Raw genomic sequence first — 19400 nt, forward strand, 5'->3', positions numbered from 1 at the left:
TGCTTTTCTCCATTCATTCACTTGTTTTTTCTTTTTTATTTTTCAGTCATTTTAACGTAATTTTCTTGTACTTTTTCCAGTTTATTGCTAATTTTTGGGTCACTTTTTCCTTTGTTGCTCATTCCTTCTCATGTATTTGACAGAAATCATGCCGAATTACTCAATTTTCATTTTGTAATCCTCAAAGTGGCTGTAATCGATTTAAGAGAGACTTTTTTGGCTTTACAGAGTTTCTGCTCGTTAGGCAGGTTTCCATCACAGAATCACACTAAACATCATTATTCAGTAAATGTGATAAAACTCAACGTGGAGCTGACGGTGTTTCCACCGAGTGATGTCATGTGACTTCTCTTCTGGTGATAACGTCCCAGTAACCATGGCGACGGATGTTCAAAACATCAGCAGCTTTATTTCTATTGCAGCCACCGCACTAGCCGTCATTATTTCAATCCGAGGCCGCGCAGGCGTGTTATGGAGCCATGATGGAAAGGCGAGCCCCTCATACGTGGGAGTGGCCATGTATGAGGGATTTCTGGGAGATGTAGTCCACGATTTCACAGAGGAATTGTGGGTTAAAAACTCTCTCAGAGATATGTGATGCAGTAACAACAGAGGAAAAACTTTTGCGATAAATGGGAGTTGCTTCCAGATTGACGCGTTTCCATTAGTCGCATTTTATATTCGTAATTTCAGTTTGCGCTCTTTGACGGTTAATAGAAACTAGGAGTCGACAGATTATCGTCCTGGCTGATTATTGGGGTCGATATTTAGCCTCATCTGTTTCTGCTGTTTATTTTTAATGATCGCAGATAAGAATTAAAGAGTGCAAATAAAGTGACAGCATGGGAGGAACTGTTACTTAGCCATTTTTATGTATTGATTTCTTATTTAAATTTTTCACTTGACTTTATAGAGAAAGTTGCTGTGAATTTTTGATGTTGAAAGTTTCAGTTTTCATTAAACATTTGTTAACAGTGTTTAAATAAAGTTTTGTGTTGGAGTTTGTTATATTCCAAATTTGAAATATTGAAAGAAAGATTTTCATTTTTATCGTAAAGGCATATCGGTTTCAAATATTGATATCGGTCTCATTAACTGGTAATAATCAGTATCGGCTCTGAAAAAATAATATCGATCAACCACTAACAGAAGTTATTGATTATAATTTTGGCCAAAACGTCACCGTTCTGCTTCGTTCTCATGACGTCGTTTTCAGAGAAAACAACTGTAAAGCCGCTCCGTATTCTACCTGCTGAGGTACAATAGTACTGCAGATATCAGGACACCAGCAGTGTCCCCGTGTGTCCATCACGTCTACAGTAAATGTCCTCTGTGTCCTCCAGGAGACGCTGATTGGAGTTCTGGGTCCGGGCTGAACGAGCGAGCAAGAGAGCAAATGACCCAGCGAGAGAGAGAGCGAGAGAGATCGGTCCAAACGGGGGACGAGTCCTGCAGCCGGGACAGACCAAAGCTCCTGACCTGAACACACACTTGTCCCTCTGCTGAGGGACGAGGGACCCCAGCAGGCAGCTGGGGTCAGAGGTCAGGTGTCACACAGACGGCTCTCTTTTCTTTTTGTCTGAAACATCTTGTCTGGATCAGAAAGGTGACTGAACACGTGAGCGGCCGACCGGACGGCGAGGCGGGACGGGACGGGACGGAAGGGACGGACAGAGGGATCGTGTCCCGCCGTCACACCAGGCGGAGGACACAGTGACTCATATTTAGGAGTTAAAAAACTTGCGAGTGGATAAATTTACACCAGACATAGAGGGATACTTTCTGTTTTTGTTTGTTTTGAGACTTTTTAAAATCAAAGCGGGAACGGCGCGCGGCGGCGCTGAGACGGAGACAGACGAGGTTTGACACTGATTCACAAACTGGTTCATAAACTGGTCATCCAGTAACACGGAGAGGACGTTTGTACACAATAATGTTTGGAAGACCATGGAAAAGTGGCTCCGATGTTTTTTTTCTGGAGGTTTGTGTTTATTCAGAGTGATTTTTGGAGGTTGTTGCTGCCTTTTGCCTGATTTACGGCTCTCGTGTTTTACTGTCAGTCAGCAGCTCTCACTGCTGTGTAACGTTTCGGAAAAAATTACATAATTTGGCGCCACTTAACACAGAAAACATTCGATTATTTGAGTAAAGACGTCAGTCAGAAATAATCAATTTTGATAATCAACCGATCGTTTTAAGTCTTTTTTTTAAGAAACATTCCATAGCTGTAGCTTCGCCAGTGTTTCTCAGTTTTATTTTATTTGTTGGTTGAATATTTTTGGGTTTTGGACAGAAAAACAAACAAGCAACATGAAGACGTCACTTTCGGCACTGCAAAATTGGGACTGTTGTTTTTTGTCTTCACAGACAAATCGTTAATCGAGAAAATAATCTGCAGATTAATTTAGACTCAAAATGACCCACAGAATTTGAGCGCGTGCGTGCGTGTGTGGCGGTAGCTGACGGTGGAGGTTTTGCAGGTTTGTGAACGCAGTGCAGGTGGAGCTCTCCATCAGTTATTTTTTTCCTCAGCAGCAGTTTGTGGAGTTTGAGTCTCCGGGTGGATAATCGATCAGTGGATCCGATCAGAACTGATCAGATCAGATCAGATCGATGAATGGGAGGAGCAACCACTGCAGAATGAACGCTTCAGTTTCACTTTCACTGCTCTTAACATTCTGCTGCTCCATCTGTGCCCAGAGTACGCTAATAACTGCAATGTGTTTATTCTTCAACAGCTCTTAATCAATGTTCCAGCTCCAAAATTAGAAAATCTATTTGTGGCGGCAGACGTTTTAATCGTGGCGGGCCCCCACAAAATAAATAAACGTGTGGAAACTCTGCGATCTGTAGCTGCAGAAGAAAAGACTACAGCTGCTGATAGCAACATGAATTGCTCAACACTTGCAACTGCTTTCTGCTCCATCTGAAGGTCCATTTCACAAAGGATATTACTCCAATCACCAAACATTGACAAAAAAGGCTGTAAAAATCTAAAACAAAAATTTCAAAGAAAAACACACACCCAAAATTTTAAAGGAAAACATTAAAAAAAAAGTGTCACTGATGGACTCCTGACTGTAAAATTGATCACTGACGGACTCCTGATTAACAACGAATTACTGACAGATTCCTTAGCGTACATCTGATCACCGAGAGTATATCTGCTCACTGACGGACTCCTGATCTCTGACGGACTCCTGCTCACTGACGGACTCCTGATCTCTGACGGACTCCTGCTCTCTGACGGACTCCTGATCACTGACGGACTCCTGATCTCTGACGGACTCCTGATCACTGACGGACTCCTGATCTCTGACGGACTCCTGATCACTGACGGACTCCTGCTCACTGACGGACTCTGCTCACGGACGGACTCCTGATCTCTGACGGACTCCTGATCTCACTGACGGACTCCTGATCACTGACGGACTCCTGATCTCTGACGGACTCCTGATCTCTGACGGACTCCTGATCTCTGACGGACTCCTGATCACTGACGGACTCCTGATCTCTGACGGACTCCTGCTCACTGACGGACTCCTGATCTTTGACGAACTCCTGCGTGTACATACTCCTCTTCTTTTTATAACCTGCTTGATGTTTTCTTTGTTTTGTTTTGAGCATCTAAAGGATTTATCGACAATAACGAGCTTGATTTGGTTTGTGACGTGTTTCCGTGGATACCGTGTGCCTGAAGGTCTTCCTCTGTGATGACTTACTGATTTTAGATCTATAAATATTCTCTGTGTCCTGCTGCATGGCTCTTTTCTGCTCCTGATCCTTTGTGTTGTTGTAGTGAAGCGTCCGGCGGCGGCTCCTCGGACTCAGCCTGTCCGACTGTCTGCTTTGTTGTTTTCCTGCAAGCTAAAAAAAGAAAAACAGACAGAAGAAATATCACAATAAAAGTATGAAGCTGATCGCTGTTTGCCCGCTCTGTAAATGAGGTCGTTTGCGTGTTTTGGGAGGGTGTGCCTGTTTGTCGAGATCTAATTACAAGGCAGAGAACATAAGTATGTCCTCATTTCCTGCCCTCGCTCCTCGAAACGCTGCACATGTGCAACATGGCTAAATCATGGCCGGACTGACCTGTTAGGAGGCACAAAGCTTCACCTCCAACCCCCCAAAAACCACCATATTTATGTTTTTTAAGTCTCAGGTGCTCATACGAACACGAAACTGTGAGTATTTCTGCGCTCTGTGTTTTATTTAGAGAGTTTTATTTTTTCTGACCTTCCTCATGTTTTCTCACATTGGACGTCTTGTGTGTTGAACAGAAGCAAACTGTGTGACTGCAGACGGTTACATAACACACGCACACACACACACGCACACACACACACACAGGCTTTCTCTGCTCGGGACAACGGCTGCTTCGCTGCTGACGCTCTGAGTTCTCAGCGAGGAGCTCCACCTGCTCCACGAACGCTAGGAATTTCGGACGTTTCTAGGGCTTTAGGACATTTATATGATTTTGGGACATTTCTAGGATTTTAGGATGTTTCTTGGATTTGAGTACATTTCTAGGATTTTAGGACATGTATATTGTTTTGGGACATTTTTGGATTTTAGTAGGTTTTCAGGATTTTGGGACATTTATATGATTTTAGGACGTCTCTAGAACTTTAGGACTTTTCTAGGATTTGACAACTTTTCTATATGATTTTGGGACATTTGTAGGATTTTAGGACATTTCTAGGATTCTAGGATGTGTTTATATACAGTTTTATGCTCTTTTATTACACTGTATATATACAAAAAAACATTTTACACAGAGATACTTTACTATTGAACCCTTTGAGGAATAATTCCATATATATTTATATATATATATATATATATATATATATCTAGAGAGAGAGAGAGATGCACAAATTATGTCATTATCTCTAGAAATCAGACATTTTTGTTTTGTGAGGACATAAATTACGGTATGATTTTTTTTGTGTCCACCCTGTGATTCGGATCCGCTCCAAAATGTAAAGGGTTCTTCTCCTGATCCACGTTTCAGCCTTTCACCAAGAAGATTCACAAAAACTGGGCCGATAGTTTTCAAAGCTTCATTAGAAAACCTCAATAGAGCCTGTAAAAAAAAGACATTCAGCATGAATCTAAAATCTGCGGTTTATCGGAGAGCGTCAGAGCTGCTGCTCGGTGAGTTTTGTTCCTTTAGACCGAGCCGGGCGAGCTGTTTCCGGTCTTTCTGCTGAGCGAGCCGGCTGCAGCCGCATGTTTACTGAACACGAGAGTGACGCCAATCTTTAAATCTCCACAAAAAAAAACTATAAAGCATATCACCCAAAATGTGTCACATCACATTCAACCTCGTTTTAGACACAGTCTTCAGGCGGAGGCTGAAATACTCCAAATCTAACATGAATAAAGGTATGTAAGTATTATCAGCTAAATGCACTTAAAGTGATCAATTGTGCAGTAAAATGTTTCCTGTCAGTGAGTAAAAAACAGCCCTGTGCAAAGTAAACAGACCTTTAAGTGTAAAACCAGTGTGATGCCCCTTTAAGTCTCCAAACACGCCTTTAAAACCTGTAAGTTTCCCCTCAGGTGAAATATTCCACCGCCGGGCCGATCACTGATCAGCACGCGTTCACTCTTCACAGCTCATAACAAAAAAACAACATGAGACCGAAACCTAGCATTATTCTGTTTAATGACAAAAACTTAACATTACATACATATTTATTTAGCAGAGTTCATATTTATTTATACAGTTTACAGCAGCCTCTTCACCACATGCACTCTTAAATCCCCAGAGTGTGCACGTCTGTGTGCACGTCTGTGTGCACAAACACGTCCTCATGAAGCAGAGTGTCCTTATATAAAGTGTCTTTCTGTCTGTCTGTCTGTCTGTCTGTCTGTCTGTCTGTCTGTCTGCACCATGAGATACTTCAACACGCCTGCAGCTGAACTGCAGAGAAACCGGAGTCTGTAAACAAATATTCACAAAAACCCAACATTCACACGAGCACCGTGTGACACAAAATATACTTCAAAAGTTACTGTAGGTGAACTACAGAGAACCGGAGTCTTTACGGGGTTCCCACAGTCATGGAAGAATCGTTGAAAGTTTTGGAAAAGTCACTGAATTATTAACCTTTTGAAACCCAAGAAAACTAGTTTGAATTCCTTTAAAAATCAGAATAAGTTAATAAGCAACCTATGAAAAAAAAATAGCAAGGAAATTAGTAAAAAGTACAAAAAAATTTGCTGAAAATTTTGAAAAAAAAGAAAAGAAAAATAAACAATATACAACAAAAACCAAGAGGGAAATAATTTTCTAAATCTACTTATTTCTCGCGATTTGTTGGACATTTCTTTTTATGTTGCTCATCACCTTTTTCTGCATGTTTCAACAGAAGAAATTGTGAAAGTTGTCTGAACATAGAACAAGAAAAAAGATGATGTCAACAGTTTTGTGTGTATCGAAATAATAACAAATAATAATAAATAATATCAGCTATAGTGATCGTGGCTAACCTTCCAATTACCGTAAAATAATAGTAATTTGAATAAAGTTTGAATGTGACATGTTTGAAAAATGCCAGGCAAATGGGGCAAGAAAAAAAATGTTATGAATATTTTGAAATTCCATCCATGAAAATCTGTGGGAACCCTGTTTTTATAACACTCACACACACACTCACACACACACACTGATGCAGATCCAACAGTTGAATAAAACACAGAAAGTCGTCGACAAACAGCTCGACGAGGACAGAAGCACACAGGCGAGATCCGGGTGTATTTCGGGACTCTCTGTGGTTTTTAGTGCTTGTGTTTTGTACAATGCGCGCCCATCCCTAAAGAGCCGTTTCAAAGTACTCCCTCTGCGTAGTAAAAAAGTAAAAGTCGTGCCCACAAAGTCATTCCACAGTCTGTGGTTTGGTGTGGGAGGCTCGAGTAAAAATATCCTGTAGCTCACATTTACATTTTTCTACACAGCTCTGCGGCATTGTTATTCCACCGATATTCACTGTAGATTTACACAATTAAACAGATGCATCCTCTACTCTTCGCTTTCATAAATCTGCGTAAAACTTTTCTGCTCTTCACAACATAATTTAGTCATTTCAGAAGTAATAAAAGTGCACTAAAAGAAAAGTGCCTTCAACTTTGTTCTTGACCCAAAGTGCTGACAGAAAAAAACTCCCAAAAAATTCACTGCTGAAAAAAAAAAAAAAAAAGCCCAAAGTCCGTTAACAAACCAGTAAAAGTCTCCCGTTTAACTTCACAGCCTGTGTACGAACATGAATTCACTCTGCTGATATCTGATAGGAGGAAGGTGACACTGTTGAACAAATATAATATAATATAACTCACACTGAGACTGAGTCTTTACGGAGTATTTTCAAAACATATTTTAAAGATTTAAAATTCAATTTGCAGCACAAAGATTGTAATTTTTGACACCTAAATTACTTTCATGCTTAATTAGTTGCTCATTAACTGTAGATTGCAGTTGTTGCAGCTAAAAACAAATATTTTTATCAGGGCCTGATCAGCCTCCTCAGGGGCCCAGGGTCAAAACTGAGCTTTGGGCCCCCACCGACCCCCCCGGTTTCACATCATTTCCTTAGAAACAATCCTGCTTTAGATGAAGTCTGTAGTGTTTGTGGCAACTTTAAGCACAAATTTATTTTAAAACTTAATAAAAGTTTTAAAACCTATAATAATAATTTTGACACAAGGCCATGACCAAGATAGGCCTCGAAATCTGCCAAAAATAAATGTGGAACCTTATAACTTATAACTCATTTAAATTCATATAATTCTTTGGGAAATAACCAAACAAATGTGCAAATTATAAAATTACCACAAATCAGGTGTCACATGGGGGGCTTTGGGGCCCCTGAAGGCCTGGATGCCCAATTTTGTTTTTTTAAAAACCCGATAAAAAATCCCAGTAAACATCTATTTAACTGTCAAACTCAGTCCCATTTCCAAAAAGCATCCTAAAGTTGTATCTTGCTGAAAGTACGCCACACTGCCTCTACCATCTACGATGGTACCGCTCCATATGTTTGCATCCACAAGTTTTCAGAAAACGTGCACAAATATGGTAGAAGTGAACACCGAGTATAGACCAAAAGGAAAAAGAAGTAAACACAGTAATATTTTCACTAGGCTCGTCTGTATCGGCCTGTCCATGATGTCAAACAAGACACACCAAAAAAGAAAAAAAAAAAATAGGCATTCTCGTCTACTGCAGAGCCACGTACACAGCTCTGCTCTACTGGCAATAAGCATGGAGTGTATCACATTTCAGGTGATTTTCCCATGTTTAAAAGAGAAATTAAAAAAACGTGCTAATTTTGGTGGAAAATGGGTAAAGGTCACCAGTGGGAGTCTTTTCATGGGATTTATCAACAATAACAACAATTCACAAAATATCCAACCTTTTTCTTTAAGATGTTTTCATAAATGAGGCCCAGTTTTCACAACCAGCCTGACACCAAAAGTTATTAGATTCCCGTGTGAAGACGATGCTTCTCTTTGCAGATTCAGTTTGTTCCAAAATATCTTGTGCGGAGGTATACGGCGTCTTGAGTTGGAGGCAAAGTAAAGCAGTTCATCTGCCTAAAAGCAGTCATCTCCCTATTGTGTTTGATCGCAATTTCGAAAATATTGCTAAAGTTATGCGCAAATCTGTAATGGAAACCCACCTAATGTCGAGTGTGCAGCAGCTGCAGAGCGTCACACTCGTTTGTCAGTTTTTTTTTACGGCCAGGAAGTGAAGAACTGGCTGTGCAGGTCTGTCCTGTGTTTGAGTACGTCTCTTTGCAGCCACACCAGAGATTCAGACTGAAGAATTCATGTCCACAGTTTATCAAGAGTCTTTCAGGAGCCCTAGCTTCCTTAGCGCCTCCCTACGCGATTCATCTGTCGCTCCCCGTCCAGAAAACTGCACGGTGATGCCTTGGGGACGAAACAGGGAGGTAGATCTGCGCTTGTGTTCATGGAGCGCCGGTTTCTGGGGAGCTACAGCACCGTGGTAGGAGTGACGAGGAGGTCTTGGGGCCGGGGTTGGAGCCGGGGCTTTGACGCTCTTTGTAAGGCTTTCTGACGGGCGGTGTACCCCGGCGGACGGGTTAATTGTTCGACTCTTTACTCCGTAACTGCGAATCTCAATGTGTTGCGGTTCCGATTTGGCGGGCAAGGAATGACTCTTGTCAATATGGGAGCTAAGGATATCGGGAAGGTCGCTCCTGGTCACGACCACAGGAGCAGGAGTCATGACTTTGGTCTTTCCTCCGTAGTGGTTAAACTCGCTGGGGTTAGCCAGCGCAGGTGGGAGGGTTTTGGGTTCAGGGCTGGCTGGAAAAGTTGCAGGTTCGCTCCGGGAGGAAAGCGAAGGGTTGACCATGATAGATTTCCCTCCGTAGCTGTTAAATTCCACCAAGGTGACTTCAGGTGGAGGAGAGAAAGATGGTTTGTTTTCCAAAGGAGGTGAAGAGTAGCTGCTCTGTGTGACCGCCGGAGGCGAGGGACTCGGCTCAAGGTTCCCGTCTTCGTACCTTTTTAGGGAATCTGTCGGCAGAATCTCTGGTTTTCGGTCAATCGGGCTCTGAAGAGGCGCTGTGACATTGGCTTCTGGCACTCTGATGCTGGTTTCTGCTGTTGGGGGATCACTGGCCTCCAGAGGTTTGGCGCTGGATTCTGTAGCTGTGAGAGAATCCAGAGAGGGGCTGTTTGGGTCGGCGAGGAGCAATACGCCCCCAGACATGGCTCGGTTCCTGCTCAGGCCCAGCTTAGACAAAGCCTCCATCCTGGATTTGTCTGGTGACGGGTCCTTGAAGGAAATGCTTCGAGTGGGAGCGTTTCGAGCCTTCTCCTCCACGGGTGGCTGAAGGTTTTCCTGCAGCAGAGGGTGTGACGTTCCCGTTAGGTTTGCCAGCATCTGCGCCCGCCGCTCCTGGATGCTCACGTTGGCCAGTGGCTGGTTCTGGTGCTCTTTGTTGCCGAGGATCACGTTGATGTTAGCAGGAAAGCGGGTAGGCTTGGCCAAGGTAGGAGGACCCTGTTTACTGTGGGGATCGCTGCTGTGGCTCACTGGCTTGTCGGACTCAAGGCTGCAGCGGCGGAGGAATGTGGAGGGATGGAGGTTCGACATTCCACCTGCCTGGTTCTCTGCTATCTGCTGGGCGATCAGGACCGGGGTGGGGATGCATCCCGGAGGATGGTAGGACGACTGGCTGTCTGTCGGCCCAAAGCTTGGAAGGGGAGCGTTGTACTCAGAAGGCAAGCTGTCCGGATCACGCCTCGGCTTCACCTCAAAGTGTCTTTCGGGGTTCTGCACCATACTCTGAAAATCTGTGAGGAACAAAATGCAAAGTTTAGATCTGGGAAAAGGTACAAGATTTCTGGACTGTTGCAGGCACTAGGCGGGTTTCCATTCAGTCATATTCTATGACTTCTCTCATGATGTAACGCGACTTTCCTCAAGCGATAACATCCCAGTAACCATGGCGATGGAAACATTAGCAGATTTATTTGTACTGCAGCGGCTCAATAAAGCTGACCTAATATCACTGTAATTTCTTTGTCTCATATCAGAGTTAAGAAGATCTCGGTCTCTTACACACATACAGTCGTGTTTTGTAGAACGTCACGTGACTTTGTTGTACTTTTTCTTCTTCTTTGGGTTTAATGGCGGTTGGCATCCAATTTGGCACACTTTGAGGGTTAATGGAAACCCATCTACTGAAGTAATTTGGGGGTTTTAGCAACCTGGTGGCACTATGATACAACTGAAAACGTACCACGGTGAGTATTTAACAAACTGCTATCTCAGCACGAGAAATGTATTCCTGGTCAGTGCCAAAGAGGACTTTGTGGTTCTCTGACGCCTAAATTTCTTTTAAAAAATTCCAGACTCTGACTACAAACCTGCACACAAGAACAAACTGCTGTACGGTACCTGGAGTGGTGGGACTGAAGTTCGGCTCTTTGGTCTGCACCAAGTCCGGTTCTGGGCGGACCAGGTAAATAATGTCCTGGTCTTTGGGACTAGGAGATCTGCCCAGGAGGGAGGACACAAGGGCGCTCGTGGTTTGGCGTCCGTCGACTGTCGCAGGCGGCTTCACCTGCCGGGGCCTCCGGTCGTTCTCCTCCAGACTGTCCTCCAACGAGTCGATGGTCTCCTCGAAGAACTGGATACACTCCTGCTCCTCCTGGCTCAGGAACTTGAGCGCATCATCTTCCTGTCGAGACAAAGGGACGGCACGACATTTAGTTTAAAGTAAGATTTTTTTACATTTTTTGAAAAACATTTTTCATTATCTTTCCCTTCGTCGGAGGCTGTTAAGTTACAGGAAAATGACCTGAAAGTAAGCAACAAATTTGACAAGTAAAGAAAAGCAAAAACATTAAAATGACCTGAAAAAAGTGCTAAAAAAAAAAGAAAAATAACAATAAATAAATATTTTATTTTGTAGAATATCTCTTGATGTTTAATGATTAAATTTATAAATGAAGTTTTCTGGACATTTTTCCCTAGTTTTTGGAAAATATTGTATATTAATTTCTTTTCTCTTCATTAAGGGAGCGCCGTGTTGAAGCGCTCCTCTGTGACTCTCATACAGTAGTCGAGTGTACAGACCGAACACAGGCCGGTTTGTTCCTCCAGACGGCTTTCCCACCCTAAATTTAGCTCAGACGGCCCTTTCTCTCTCCTCTCTGCTTCACCTCCGCACAGAGCGGCCTCTGATAATAACACAAAAAGATATCAAATAACCACACGTTTTATTGTCCTGCTTAACTTTGAGGCCTTTTTTCAGATCTGATAAAGATCGAGGACGCTTTTTCAAGCCGAATCACACGGCTGAAGGGAACGGGTAATCCTCTGTGACAACGATGAAACGGCTCAGGACGGAGGTTATTTATGTAGCTCAGCTGCATCAGGAGGAACTCAGCTGTCGAGCCTTTTCTGAAACGTCCCTAAGTCATATTTCAATATTCAGTCTAATCCTGTTCTGAATTCATTTTTTAACTAATATATATTTTTAAAGCTGTCATATAGTGTTGAAAAAGAACTGATAAGAAGTACTGATGGTCGTTTCAGAGAATGTTTGGTCTTTAAAATTGGCCTCAAAGTCCTGGAAAAGTCCTGGAAAAGTCCTGGAAAAGTCCTGGAAACAGCAGAGAGTTTGGCGATGAGGAGTTTTGCTGTCAGACTGTGTTTGACTACAATTAGAGAAGCAGCAGACTGAAGGAAGCTGCTCGTTTGGTTTATTTCAAGGTGATGACCTTCAGCCGGCGGTTTGTTGCTGACATCAGTGTTGACAGCGAGGTTAAAGCTTGTTTTGACTTTGGAGACGGACACAGAGACACCTGCAGCAGCAGCCAACAGAAACCAGCAGAGATAAACGGTGGAGCCGGTTTCAGCCGCTCTCACCGCCGTCTATTGTGGCGAAGCAGCTCAGGAGCTACAAAACTGCGGCCCGACCGGTCGGTCGTGTTGTGCCTCTGTGATGAATGTCATCCCCGAGGCACGGCGAGGGATCAGGCTGCCGGGCAGGTGTAATTTCTCAGCGTCTGTCATGAGTGGCTGCTTTGTGTCAACACGGCTCAGAGACAATAATCAGCTGTTCATCCGATACGCTGCCGTGTTTACCGTTTTGAGGAAACAAAAGAACGTGAACGAGACGGAGCTGCAGCTCACAGGACGCCCAGCTGTAATTACACCAACCTGCGTCCACACAAAAAACGTTTACTCTGGTGTTTGAGGACATTTCTAAGATTTAGGACAATTCTAGGATTTTGAGACATTTCTAGGAAATTTAGGGCATTTGTTGTATTTGAGGACATTTCCAGGATTTGAGGATATTGCTATGATTTGAGGACAATTCTCAGACTCCTAGGATTTTGGGAAATTTCTAGGATTTTAGGACATTTCAGTGGTTTGAGGACAATTCTCGGACTTAAGGACATTTCTAAGACTTTAGAATGTTTCTAAGATTTAGGATGTTCATAGGATTTTATGACATTATGATGTGACGTAAAAGTATTTACATGTAATTTTACTGCATGGCTGGTTTTACAGTTGTTTTATCTGGAAAAATATTTTCTTATTTTATGTTTGAATATGTCGTTTTATTTTTTCTGTAATATTTGAACGAGGCTGCTGCAGAGCTCAGAGGACATCAAGTATCAAGTTTTCTGCAAAGTGACATAAAAGCACAAGAGGATCTCGAATCTGGTGTTTTTTTATTTCAGATACTCACGCTCGGCCTGGAGCTTCGGCCCGCGCCCCCGTTAACCCCGTAGTGGAGCTGAGGGTTCCCCTGCAGACGGAGGTCCATGGTGCGAGGGTCAGAGGTCATCAGGACATCTCACTGAGGGTCCACAATCACATGATGTGTCGCTCCGAAAAATCATAGAATAATCGTCTTTTGTACGAGAGTCTGCAGACACAGAGAGAGACGTCCAACAGCGTCAGCTGACAGTCCAAAGTCAAGGTCAGAGCGGTCAAATCCCAGTTTAAATACTTGTAATTACTATAATACTATATATATAAACTATACAATAAATAATACATTATGGTAATACTATGTAAGCTCAGTCCAGTGGTTCCCAAACCAGGGCTCGGGCCCCTCCAGAGGATCACCAGATAAATCTGAGAAGCTGTTTTGGCAACAACTGAACGGAAAATTACTCAAAATAAGCAAGAAATTAATAAAAAAAAAAGTACCAGAAAATTACCTGAGAATTTTTTTTTTTTTTTTTAAAAAAACAAGCAAATTAACAAAAATGAACAAAAAAAAAGTCATAGCGAAAAAATGACCTGAAAATCTGAAAAAAAAAGAAATAAGATTTTAACAACAACAACAACAACAATAATAATAATAATAATAATATATTTAAAATCATCATTTGAAATATATAATTTTAATAATTATATACAGAGTTTTCTGGAGATTTTTCCCTGTATATATATATATATATATATATATATATATATATATATATATATATATATATATATATATATATATGTATAGAGATTTTGAAAGAAATCACGCCAGTAATTTTCTAATTTCTTGCGAGTTGTGAAACATTTATGACTAAGTAGCTCGTTGCCTTTTTCTGTGTTCTTTGAAAGAAATCTCCGATGTGCTCGAAGTTCAAAGGCTGAAATGCTCGTGAAAGGCATCAAAAAGCAGCTGGAGAAATGTTGGATCAGGTTTCAAGGGGTTAAAAAGTGCTGGAGTCGAGGAATGTTTGGTAGAAAATGAAAAATTCTCAAGTACAATTACCAAAAAGTGAGTAAATGTAGTCAGTTACTTTCCGCCTGTTGCTGCTGTAAACTTGGTGACGGCGCAGAGACACACCTGAGGGACCAGTTCACCTGGAACAGGAAGCTGTAAAACCAGCTCCTGAAGCCGAAACCAGCGCGCACATTCCTCCATGATGCTGCTGCGATAAAAAAACTTCACAAGAACAAGAATCAAATAGTTCCTGGTTGATGTTTGGAGCCAAAAACTGAGCCGACAAGAAAAACAGTTTAGCTGTAAAAGCAGAAATCCTGCTGATGCTGAGACGATGCCGCTCGAGCCCAAAACTGCGGCTCCAAACTCCAGTTTTTATCAGTTTTTTAACTTTCTGTCTGACTCAAAAACAACAACAACAAATCTGTCTTTTTTCTTATGTTTCAGTGTTTTTGGGTTATTAAAGCACCAGCAGAACCAGGTTACATTTACCAAGAACACATGGGTAACATATGATTAATTTATTAATTTAAAAAAATGATTTTTTAATTTTTGCTGTGTTATTTACACAAACTCACGGGCCTATGTGGCCATTTTAATGGCAAAATAATATTACCTTTTCCGGAGCCTTTCTTTTGGGTTAAGAAAAGGTTTTTTTTCTGTCCAGTGTTTTTGTTATTTTCAAGATTTTTTTTGTTTATTTTGACCCAGTTTTTCTGCACAATTATCAAATTTAAAAAAGGAGCAGCAGAAAATCTTTGCTGCACAAAACGACGTGCATGTGACATTCACAACTGCAAAAGATGTGTCTGATTTTATAGTGAATGAATGTGTTTGTTAGGATGCGTGTCTTTGCTCTGGAAAGTTTGACTTCTTCAGACGTCTAAACAGCATCCAAATTAAACAATATGAGAAAGTTTTTAAAAAAGGGGGGAAAAGAGATATGTTGAGGACTTTTGTTAGGTTAAAGGGTCAAAAATCACCTAATTTATATATTTTTTAAAATCTGTGCACACCGTGCCATCATAGGACAATAAAACGCTTCATCATTCATGCGATCTCACCTTTTAACCCATAAAAACCCGAAGCAATGTCACTTTTCTTGTGCTGCTTTCAGATACCTTTTATGAATATTTAATCCTTTGAGTCTTGAGCCAAGTGGTTTGATTTATTTCAAAAATATTGGAAAAAAAGGCAATGAGCAACTGAGAAATGTTCTGGGGATTTCAAGAAATTTTCAGATTTAGAAAAATGTTTTTTTTAAAGCTTTTCTATTTTTCAGATAATTTCCCCGTACTTCTTATTTAAGCCTTGCAAAAATGTTTTGGTCATTTCTTCTTTCATTGTTCATAACCTACTTGTCTTTTTTATTTTAATTAAATCAAGACAATTTTGTCAGGGTTCAAAGGGTTAATCAATCAGAAATCTTTTTTTCTTCTTTTTTTTACAGGTCTTCCATATTGACACAGATGTCTAAATTCTGTATATTTGCACTTTGGAACATGTGAAATAAGACAGTATATTTGCTGTGTCCTAAAAAATACTCTCTTTAATTCTACTTCTTTTATATATTACAAAAAAAAATCATGTAAATAAAAACCAGTTGAAACTACCAGTCCATCCATATATTCAGCTGTATTTTACTACATTGCAGTATTTTTTCCAGTGTATTTATCCATGTATATTAAAACTGTGACATAAATATATCACAGTTGATTATTATAAAAATTATAAAGTGACATTTCCTATTTTGAAGTAAAAAAAAAAAAACCCCCCAATACCCCACTTTACACCTAAACAAAAAAAAAGCGAGTAAAATGAACTTGTTGAAGTATTTGTACACACTGACTCACCTTACAGCTCCTCGGATGGTTCATCATAAAGTCGGACAGAGAAAAAACATCAACATTTATCTCTGAAAATTTTCACTCAAAGAATTTCTCTTCAGACGTCCAACTGCTGCGCTGCGCTCCGTGTGCGTAAAAACACCACGGCGGCGCGTTACGCACCACTTTAAACCGCGAGGAGGCTCCGCCCACCGCCGGCAGGAGCGCGTGTATGTGAGTGTGTGTGTGTGTGTGTGTGTGTGTGTGTGTGTGTGTGTGTGCGCGCGCGCGCGCGCGCGCGTGTGTTCAGGTGTGACACAGAGGAGAGTTATGAGTTTCAGTGGGAGAGGTTCAGGAGCAGTGGGATTATTTTAGTTTTACCTGTTTGACTATTTTTACTAGAAGGACATCCGGGTGGAAAGTAATCGAGTACATTTTGTAGGGGGGGCGGAGTTGTTTGGCACGCAGCTATTTTATGGTGTTTTAAAAGTTTGATTTGATTTGATCTGATTTCTATTTATTTCGAACATGTAAAAAGGAAATAAAGAAAATATTGCACAAAACTTAAAGCAAAATAAATGTCTAAATACAAAATAACTCGCTTCACGAATTCGAAAAGGAGTGAGAAGAAGTAAACTGCAGTAATTTTATTCATTTTTAGATTTATTTTTAATTGAGGTACTGTTATTTTAATACTTTCACCTCTTTCCAGAAAATGATTCAACCAGAAAGTTTACGTATCTTTTCATTAGTTAATTAAGATAAAGTTACGATCACATAACGAGACTAACAAAGTTCACACAGTGTTGAGACATCAGAGGAAGTTTTTTATTCAGTGAATAAGAACAGTTGACTTCTCACTCGTGACTTGTTTGTTTTGAGCGCCGCCTGCTGGCTGCAGCCGCATTACTTCATACTGAGTACACACTGGTCAATACTGCAGTATATACTGCAGTATATGCTGCAGTATATACTGCAGTATATACCGTAGATACAGTATTTAAGCCCACTTACAGGCAATTTTCAGAAATGAGAAATATGTTATTGAGCTGCAAAGGAAAACTGAAACATGTCACAGTTGCTCTTTGCTGTAAATGGGCAAAAAATAATATTAAAAAATCCGAAGTATGCAATGAAAAATGTGAGTTATGCTTCAATGTCAAACAAAATATATAACTAAGCCTATGAAAAATACAGTTAATAAGAGAAAAACAAGATGTTGCTGAACTGACTTACTTTTGCCTTTAAAATCTCAATTATTATTATATTTATGTTCAGGACATTTAACTGTCGAACACACTGGTCCCCAAACTGAGGGTGCAGACCCCCACCAGCAGTTCCCAAAGTAAAAAAATTGCCAAAAATGTATTAATGAAAAAGAAAAAAAGAAAAAATGTACGGGGAAAAAAATCTCCCACTTTAAAAAAAAAAAAAATCACCAAAAAAATTCAAAAAGAAAGAAAAAGTACCAAAAAGTTATAAAGAAAAAAAAGCCAAAAATTTGCTGGCATGCACAGAAAATCGCCCAAAAAATTAAATAAAAAACAATCTTATCTTATCTTATCCTAACCCAATTTGTAGAGAAAAATATAATATTTTTTGAGGATTTTCAAGAAAAAAAACTGTTTTGAAGGAAAAATGCCAAAAAGTTTTAAGGGAAAAAAAATGCCAATTTTTAAAAAAATAAAATAAAATTGCCAAAATGTTCACAAAATAATCACAAATATCAAAATAAAAAAAGATTGCCCAAAATGTTAAAAGAAAGAAAAACATTGCAAAGAAATAATAAATAAAAAATAAATTACCATTTTTTTAAATGAAGAAAAAGTGTTTTTCAAACCAGCACGTCTGCAGGTTTGGGGAGGTTTTTTTTTGTTTTGTTTTTTTTAAATGGCGACCTTTTTTTTTTTTGCGGCCAAATCCCAAAAACATTAATAAAAACTCTCCGGGTCCGGCTCTCTGGTTTCCCAGTTGTCCCTGAACGCCCCTCCCGGCAGCTCGGTAACCCGCGGTCTGCGTCAACAGCTCCGCTCCGTCCGTTTGTTTGGTTCATCCTGTTCGGTACCGGGGAGACAGACACCGCCGGACCGGCCGCTGTCCTCACGGAGCTCCGGTGAGTCCGCAGCTGACGTGTTATCACCGTTAACGGCGTCGTTAGTATCGTTAAATTCAAATTACTCACTAGCTAAAGGACTAGCTAGCTTGTTTAGCCTCGCGCAGATGCAGCATTACGTGGGATGCGCCTATTATCGGACACTGAGCCGTCTGTCGCGCTTGTTCCTCCACTTTTCTGTCAACCAAACCACCAAACTACCTGAACTACAGCGCAAAGGCTCTGTTATCGTTATTAGAATGTGATTTATTCACGATGCACCCCGACGTTTGGAGTTATATCGGTGTAATTAGCTCGTCGTGGCGGTGGGCGATAATGGAAGCAGGGTGTCCCCTCTCAGCAGTAATCCCTCGCTGTGAGAAAACGAATATATTTTAACATTTGTGAGGGCGATAATGTTTCGTTTTGTCGCTTTCTTCGATAAATAAAATCAGTGTTGTCGTTTGAGCGTGAAATGACCGTAATGCTACAGCTAACAGCAACATCTCGCCTCTGGATGATGCTAACAGCGTTAGCTAATCTGATGCTAAAGCTCCGTTAGCATTAGCTCGGCTAACAGAGACGCTTCATGTTTCATGAGTTCAGAGTCACAAAACAGCGTCACGTTTTTACGGTCAGCCGCCGGTACACCGGCTGTGAGCGCGTGCAGACAGGTGCAGAGAGGCTGCTGTCGGTTTAAAGTCGCTCAGTGTTTCTGCCGCAAAGCTTCAGGTCACCAAAGTTTACATTTAGGGACTGTTCGGTATCTGTGAGAGCGGAGGGGGCGGTGCAAACACGGGGGATTTTATTTTGGCATGAGAGGAGGGCAAGTGACTTTAAATGGCTTTTAATGAAACAAATGTGCATTTACTTTGTTTATTTAACGTTCTTCTTTGATATGTAATGATTTTTAAAGAAGCAAATGCTATTATTTTTTAAAATTTTTGTGATGTTTTAATTGCGATATTTACAAGAAAAATATTTTGCATATTTTTGTTCTTTAAAAATATTGGAGATTTTTTTTAAAGAAACAATTTTGGCAACTCTTTGTTTTTCATAAAATTTTCTGGCAGTTAAAAAAAAGCTTTTGGTGATTTTTAAAGAGAATTTGGCAATTTGATTTTTCTTTTAATATTAAGCCCATTTTAAAGAAAAGATTTTGCAGATTTTTTGGGTGATGTTTTATTTTTAAATTTTGGTGATTAAAAAAAAAATTAGGTGTTTTCCCCCTTGAAAAATGGGGACAATTTAAAAAAA

General features: G+C 40.6%; 1 protein-coding gene across 2 annotated transcripts; it reads right to left on the reverse strand.

Moving 5' to 3' along the window:
* Positions 1 to 7312: 7312 nt before the first annotated feature.
* On the reverse strand, positions 7313 to 16193 carry LOC121961105 (proline-rich protein 36). Of its 2 annotated transcripts, XM_042510967.1 has the most exons (4): positions 16079 to 16193; positions 13242 to 13421; positions 10937 to 11219; positions 7313 to 10329 (listed from the first exon to the last, which is right to left on the reverse strand). In XM_042510967.1, exons 2-4 carry the CDS (start codon positions 13338 to 13340, stop codon positions 8846 to 8848), a joined length of 1866 nt encoding a protein of 621 aa, XP_042366901.1. In that variant the 5' UTR covers positions 13341 to 13421; positions 16079 to 16193; the 3' UTR covers positions 7313 to 8845. The 2 variants fall into 2 exon arrangements, with proteins under 2 accessions (XP_042366901.1, XP_042366902.1); XM_042510968.1 differs by lacking the exon at positions 16079 to 16193 and having other exon boundaries at positions 13242 to 13440.
* Positions 16194 to 19400: the final 3207 nt, after the last annotated feature.

The sequence above is a fragment of the Plectropomus leopardus genome, chromosome 22 (genome assembly GCF_008729295.1).
Source record: "Plectropomus leopardus isolate mb chromosome 22, YSFRI_Pleo_2.0, whole genome shotgun sequence".
Lineage (NCBI taxonomy): Eukaryota > Metazoa > Chordata > Actinopteri > Perciformes > Serranidae > Plectropomus > Plectropomus leopardus.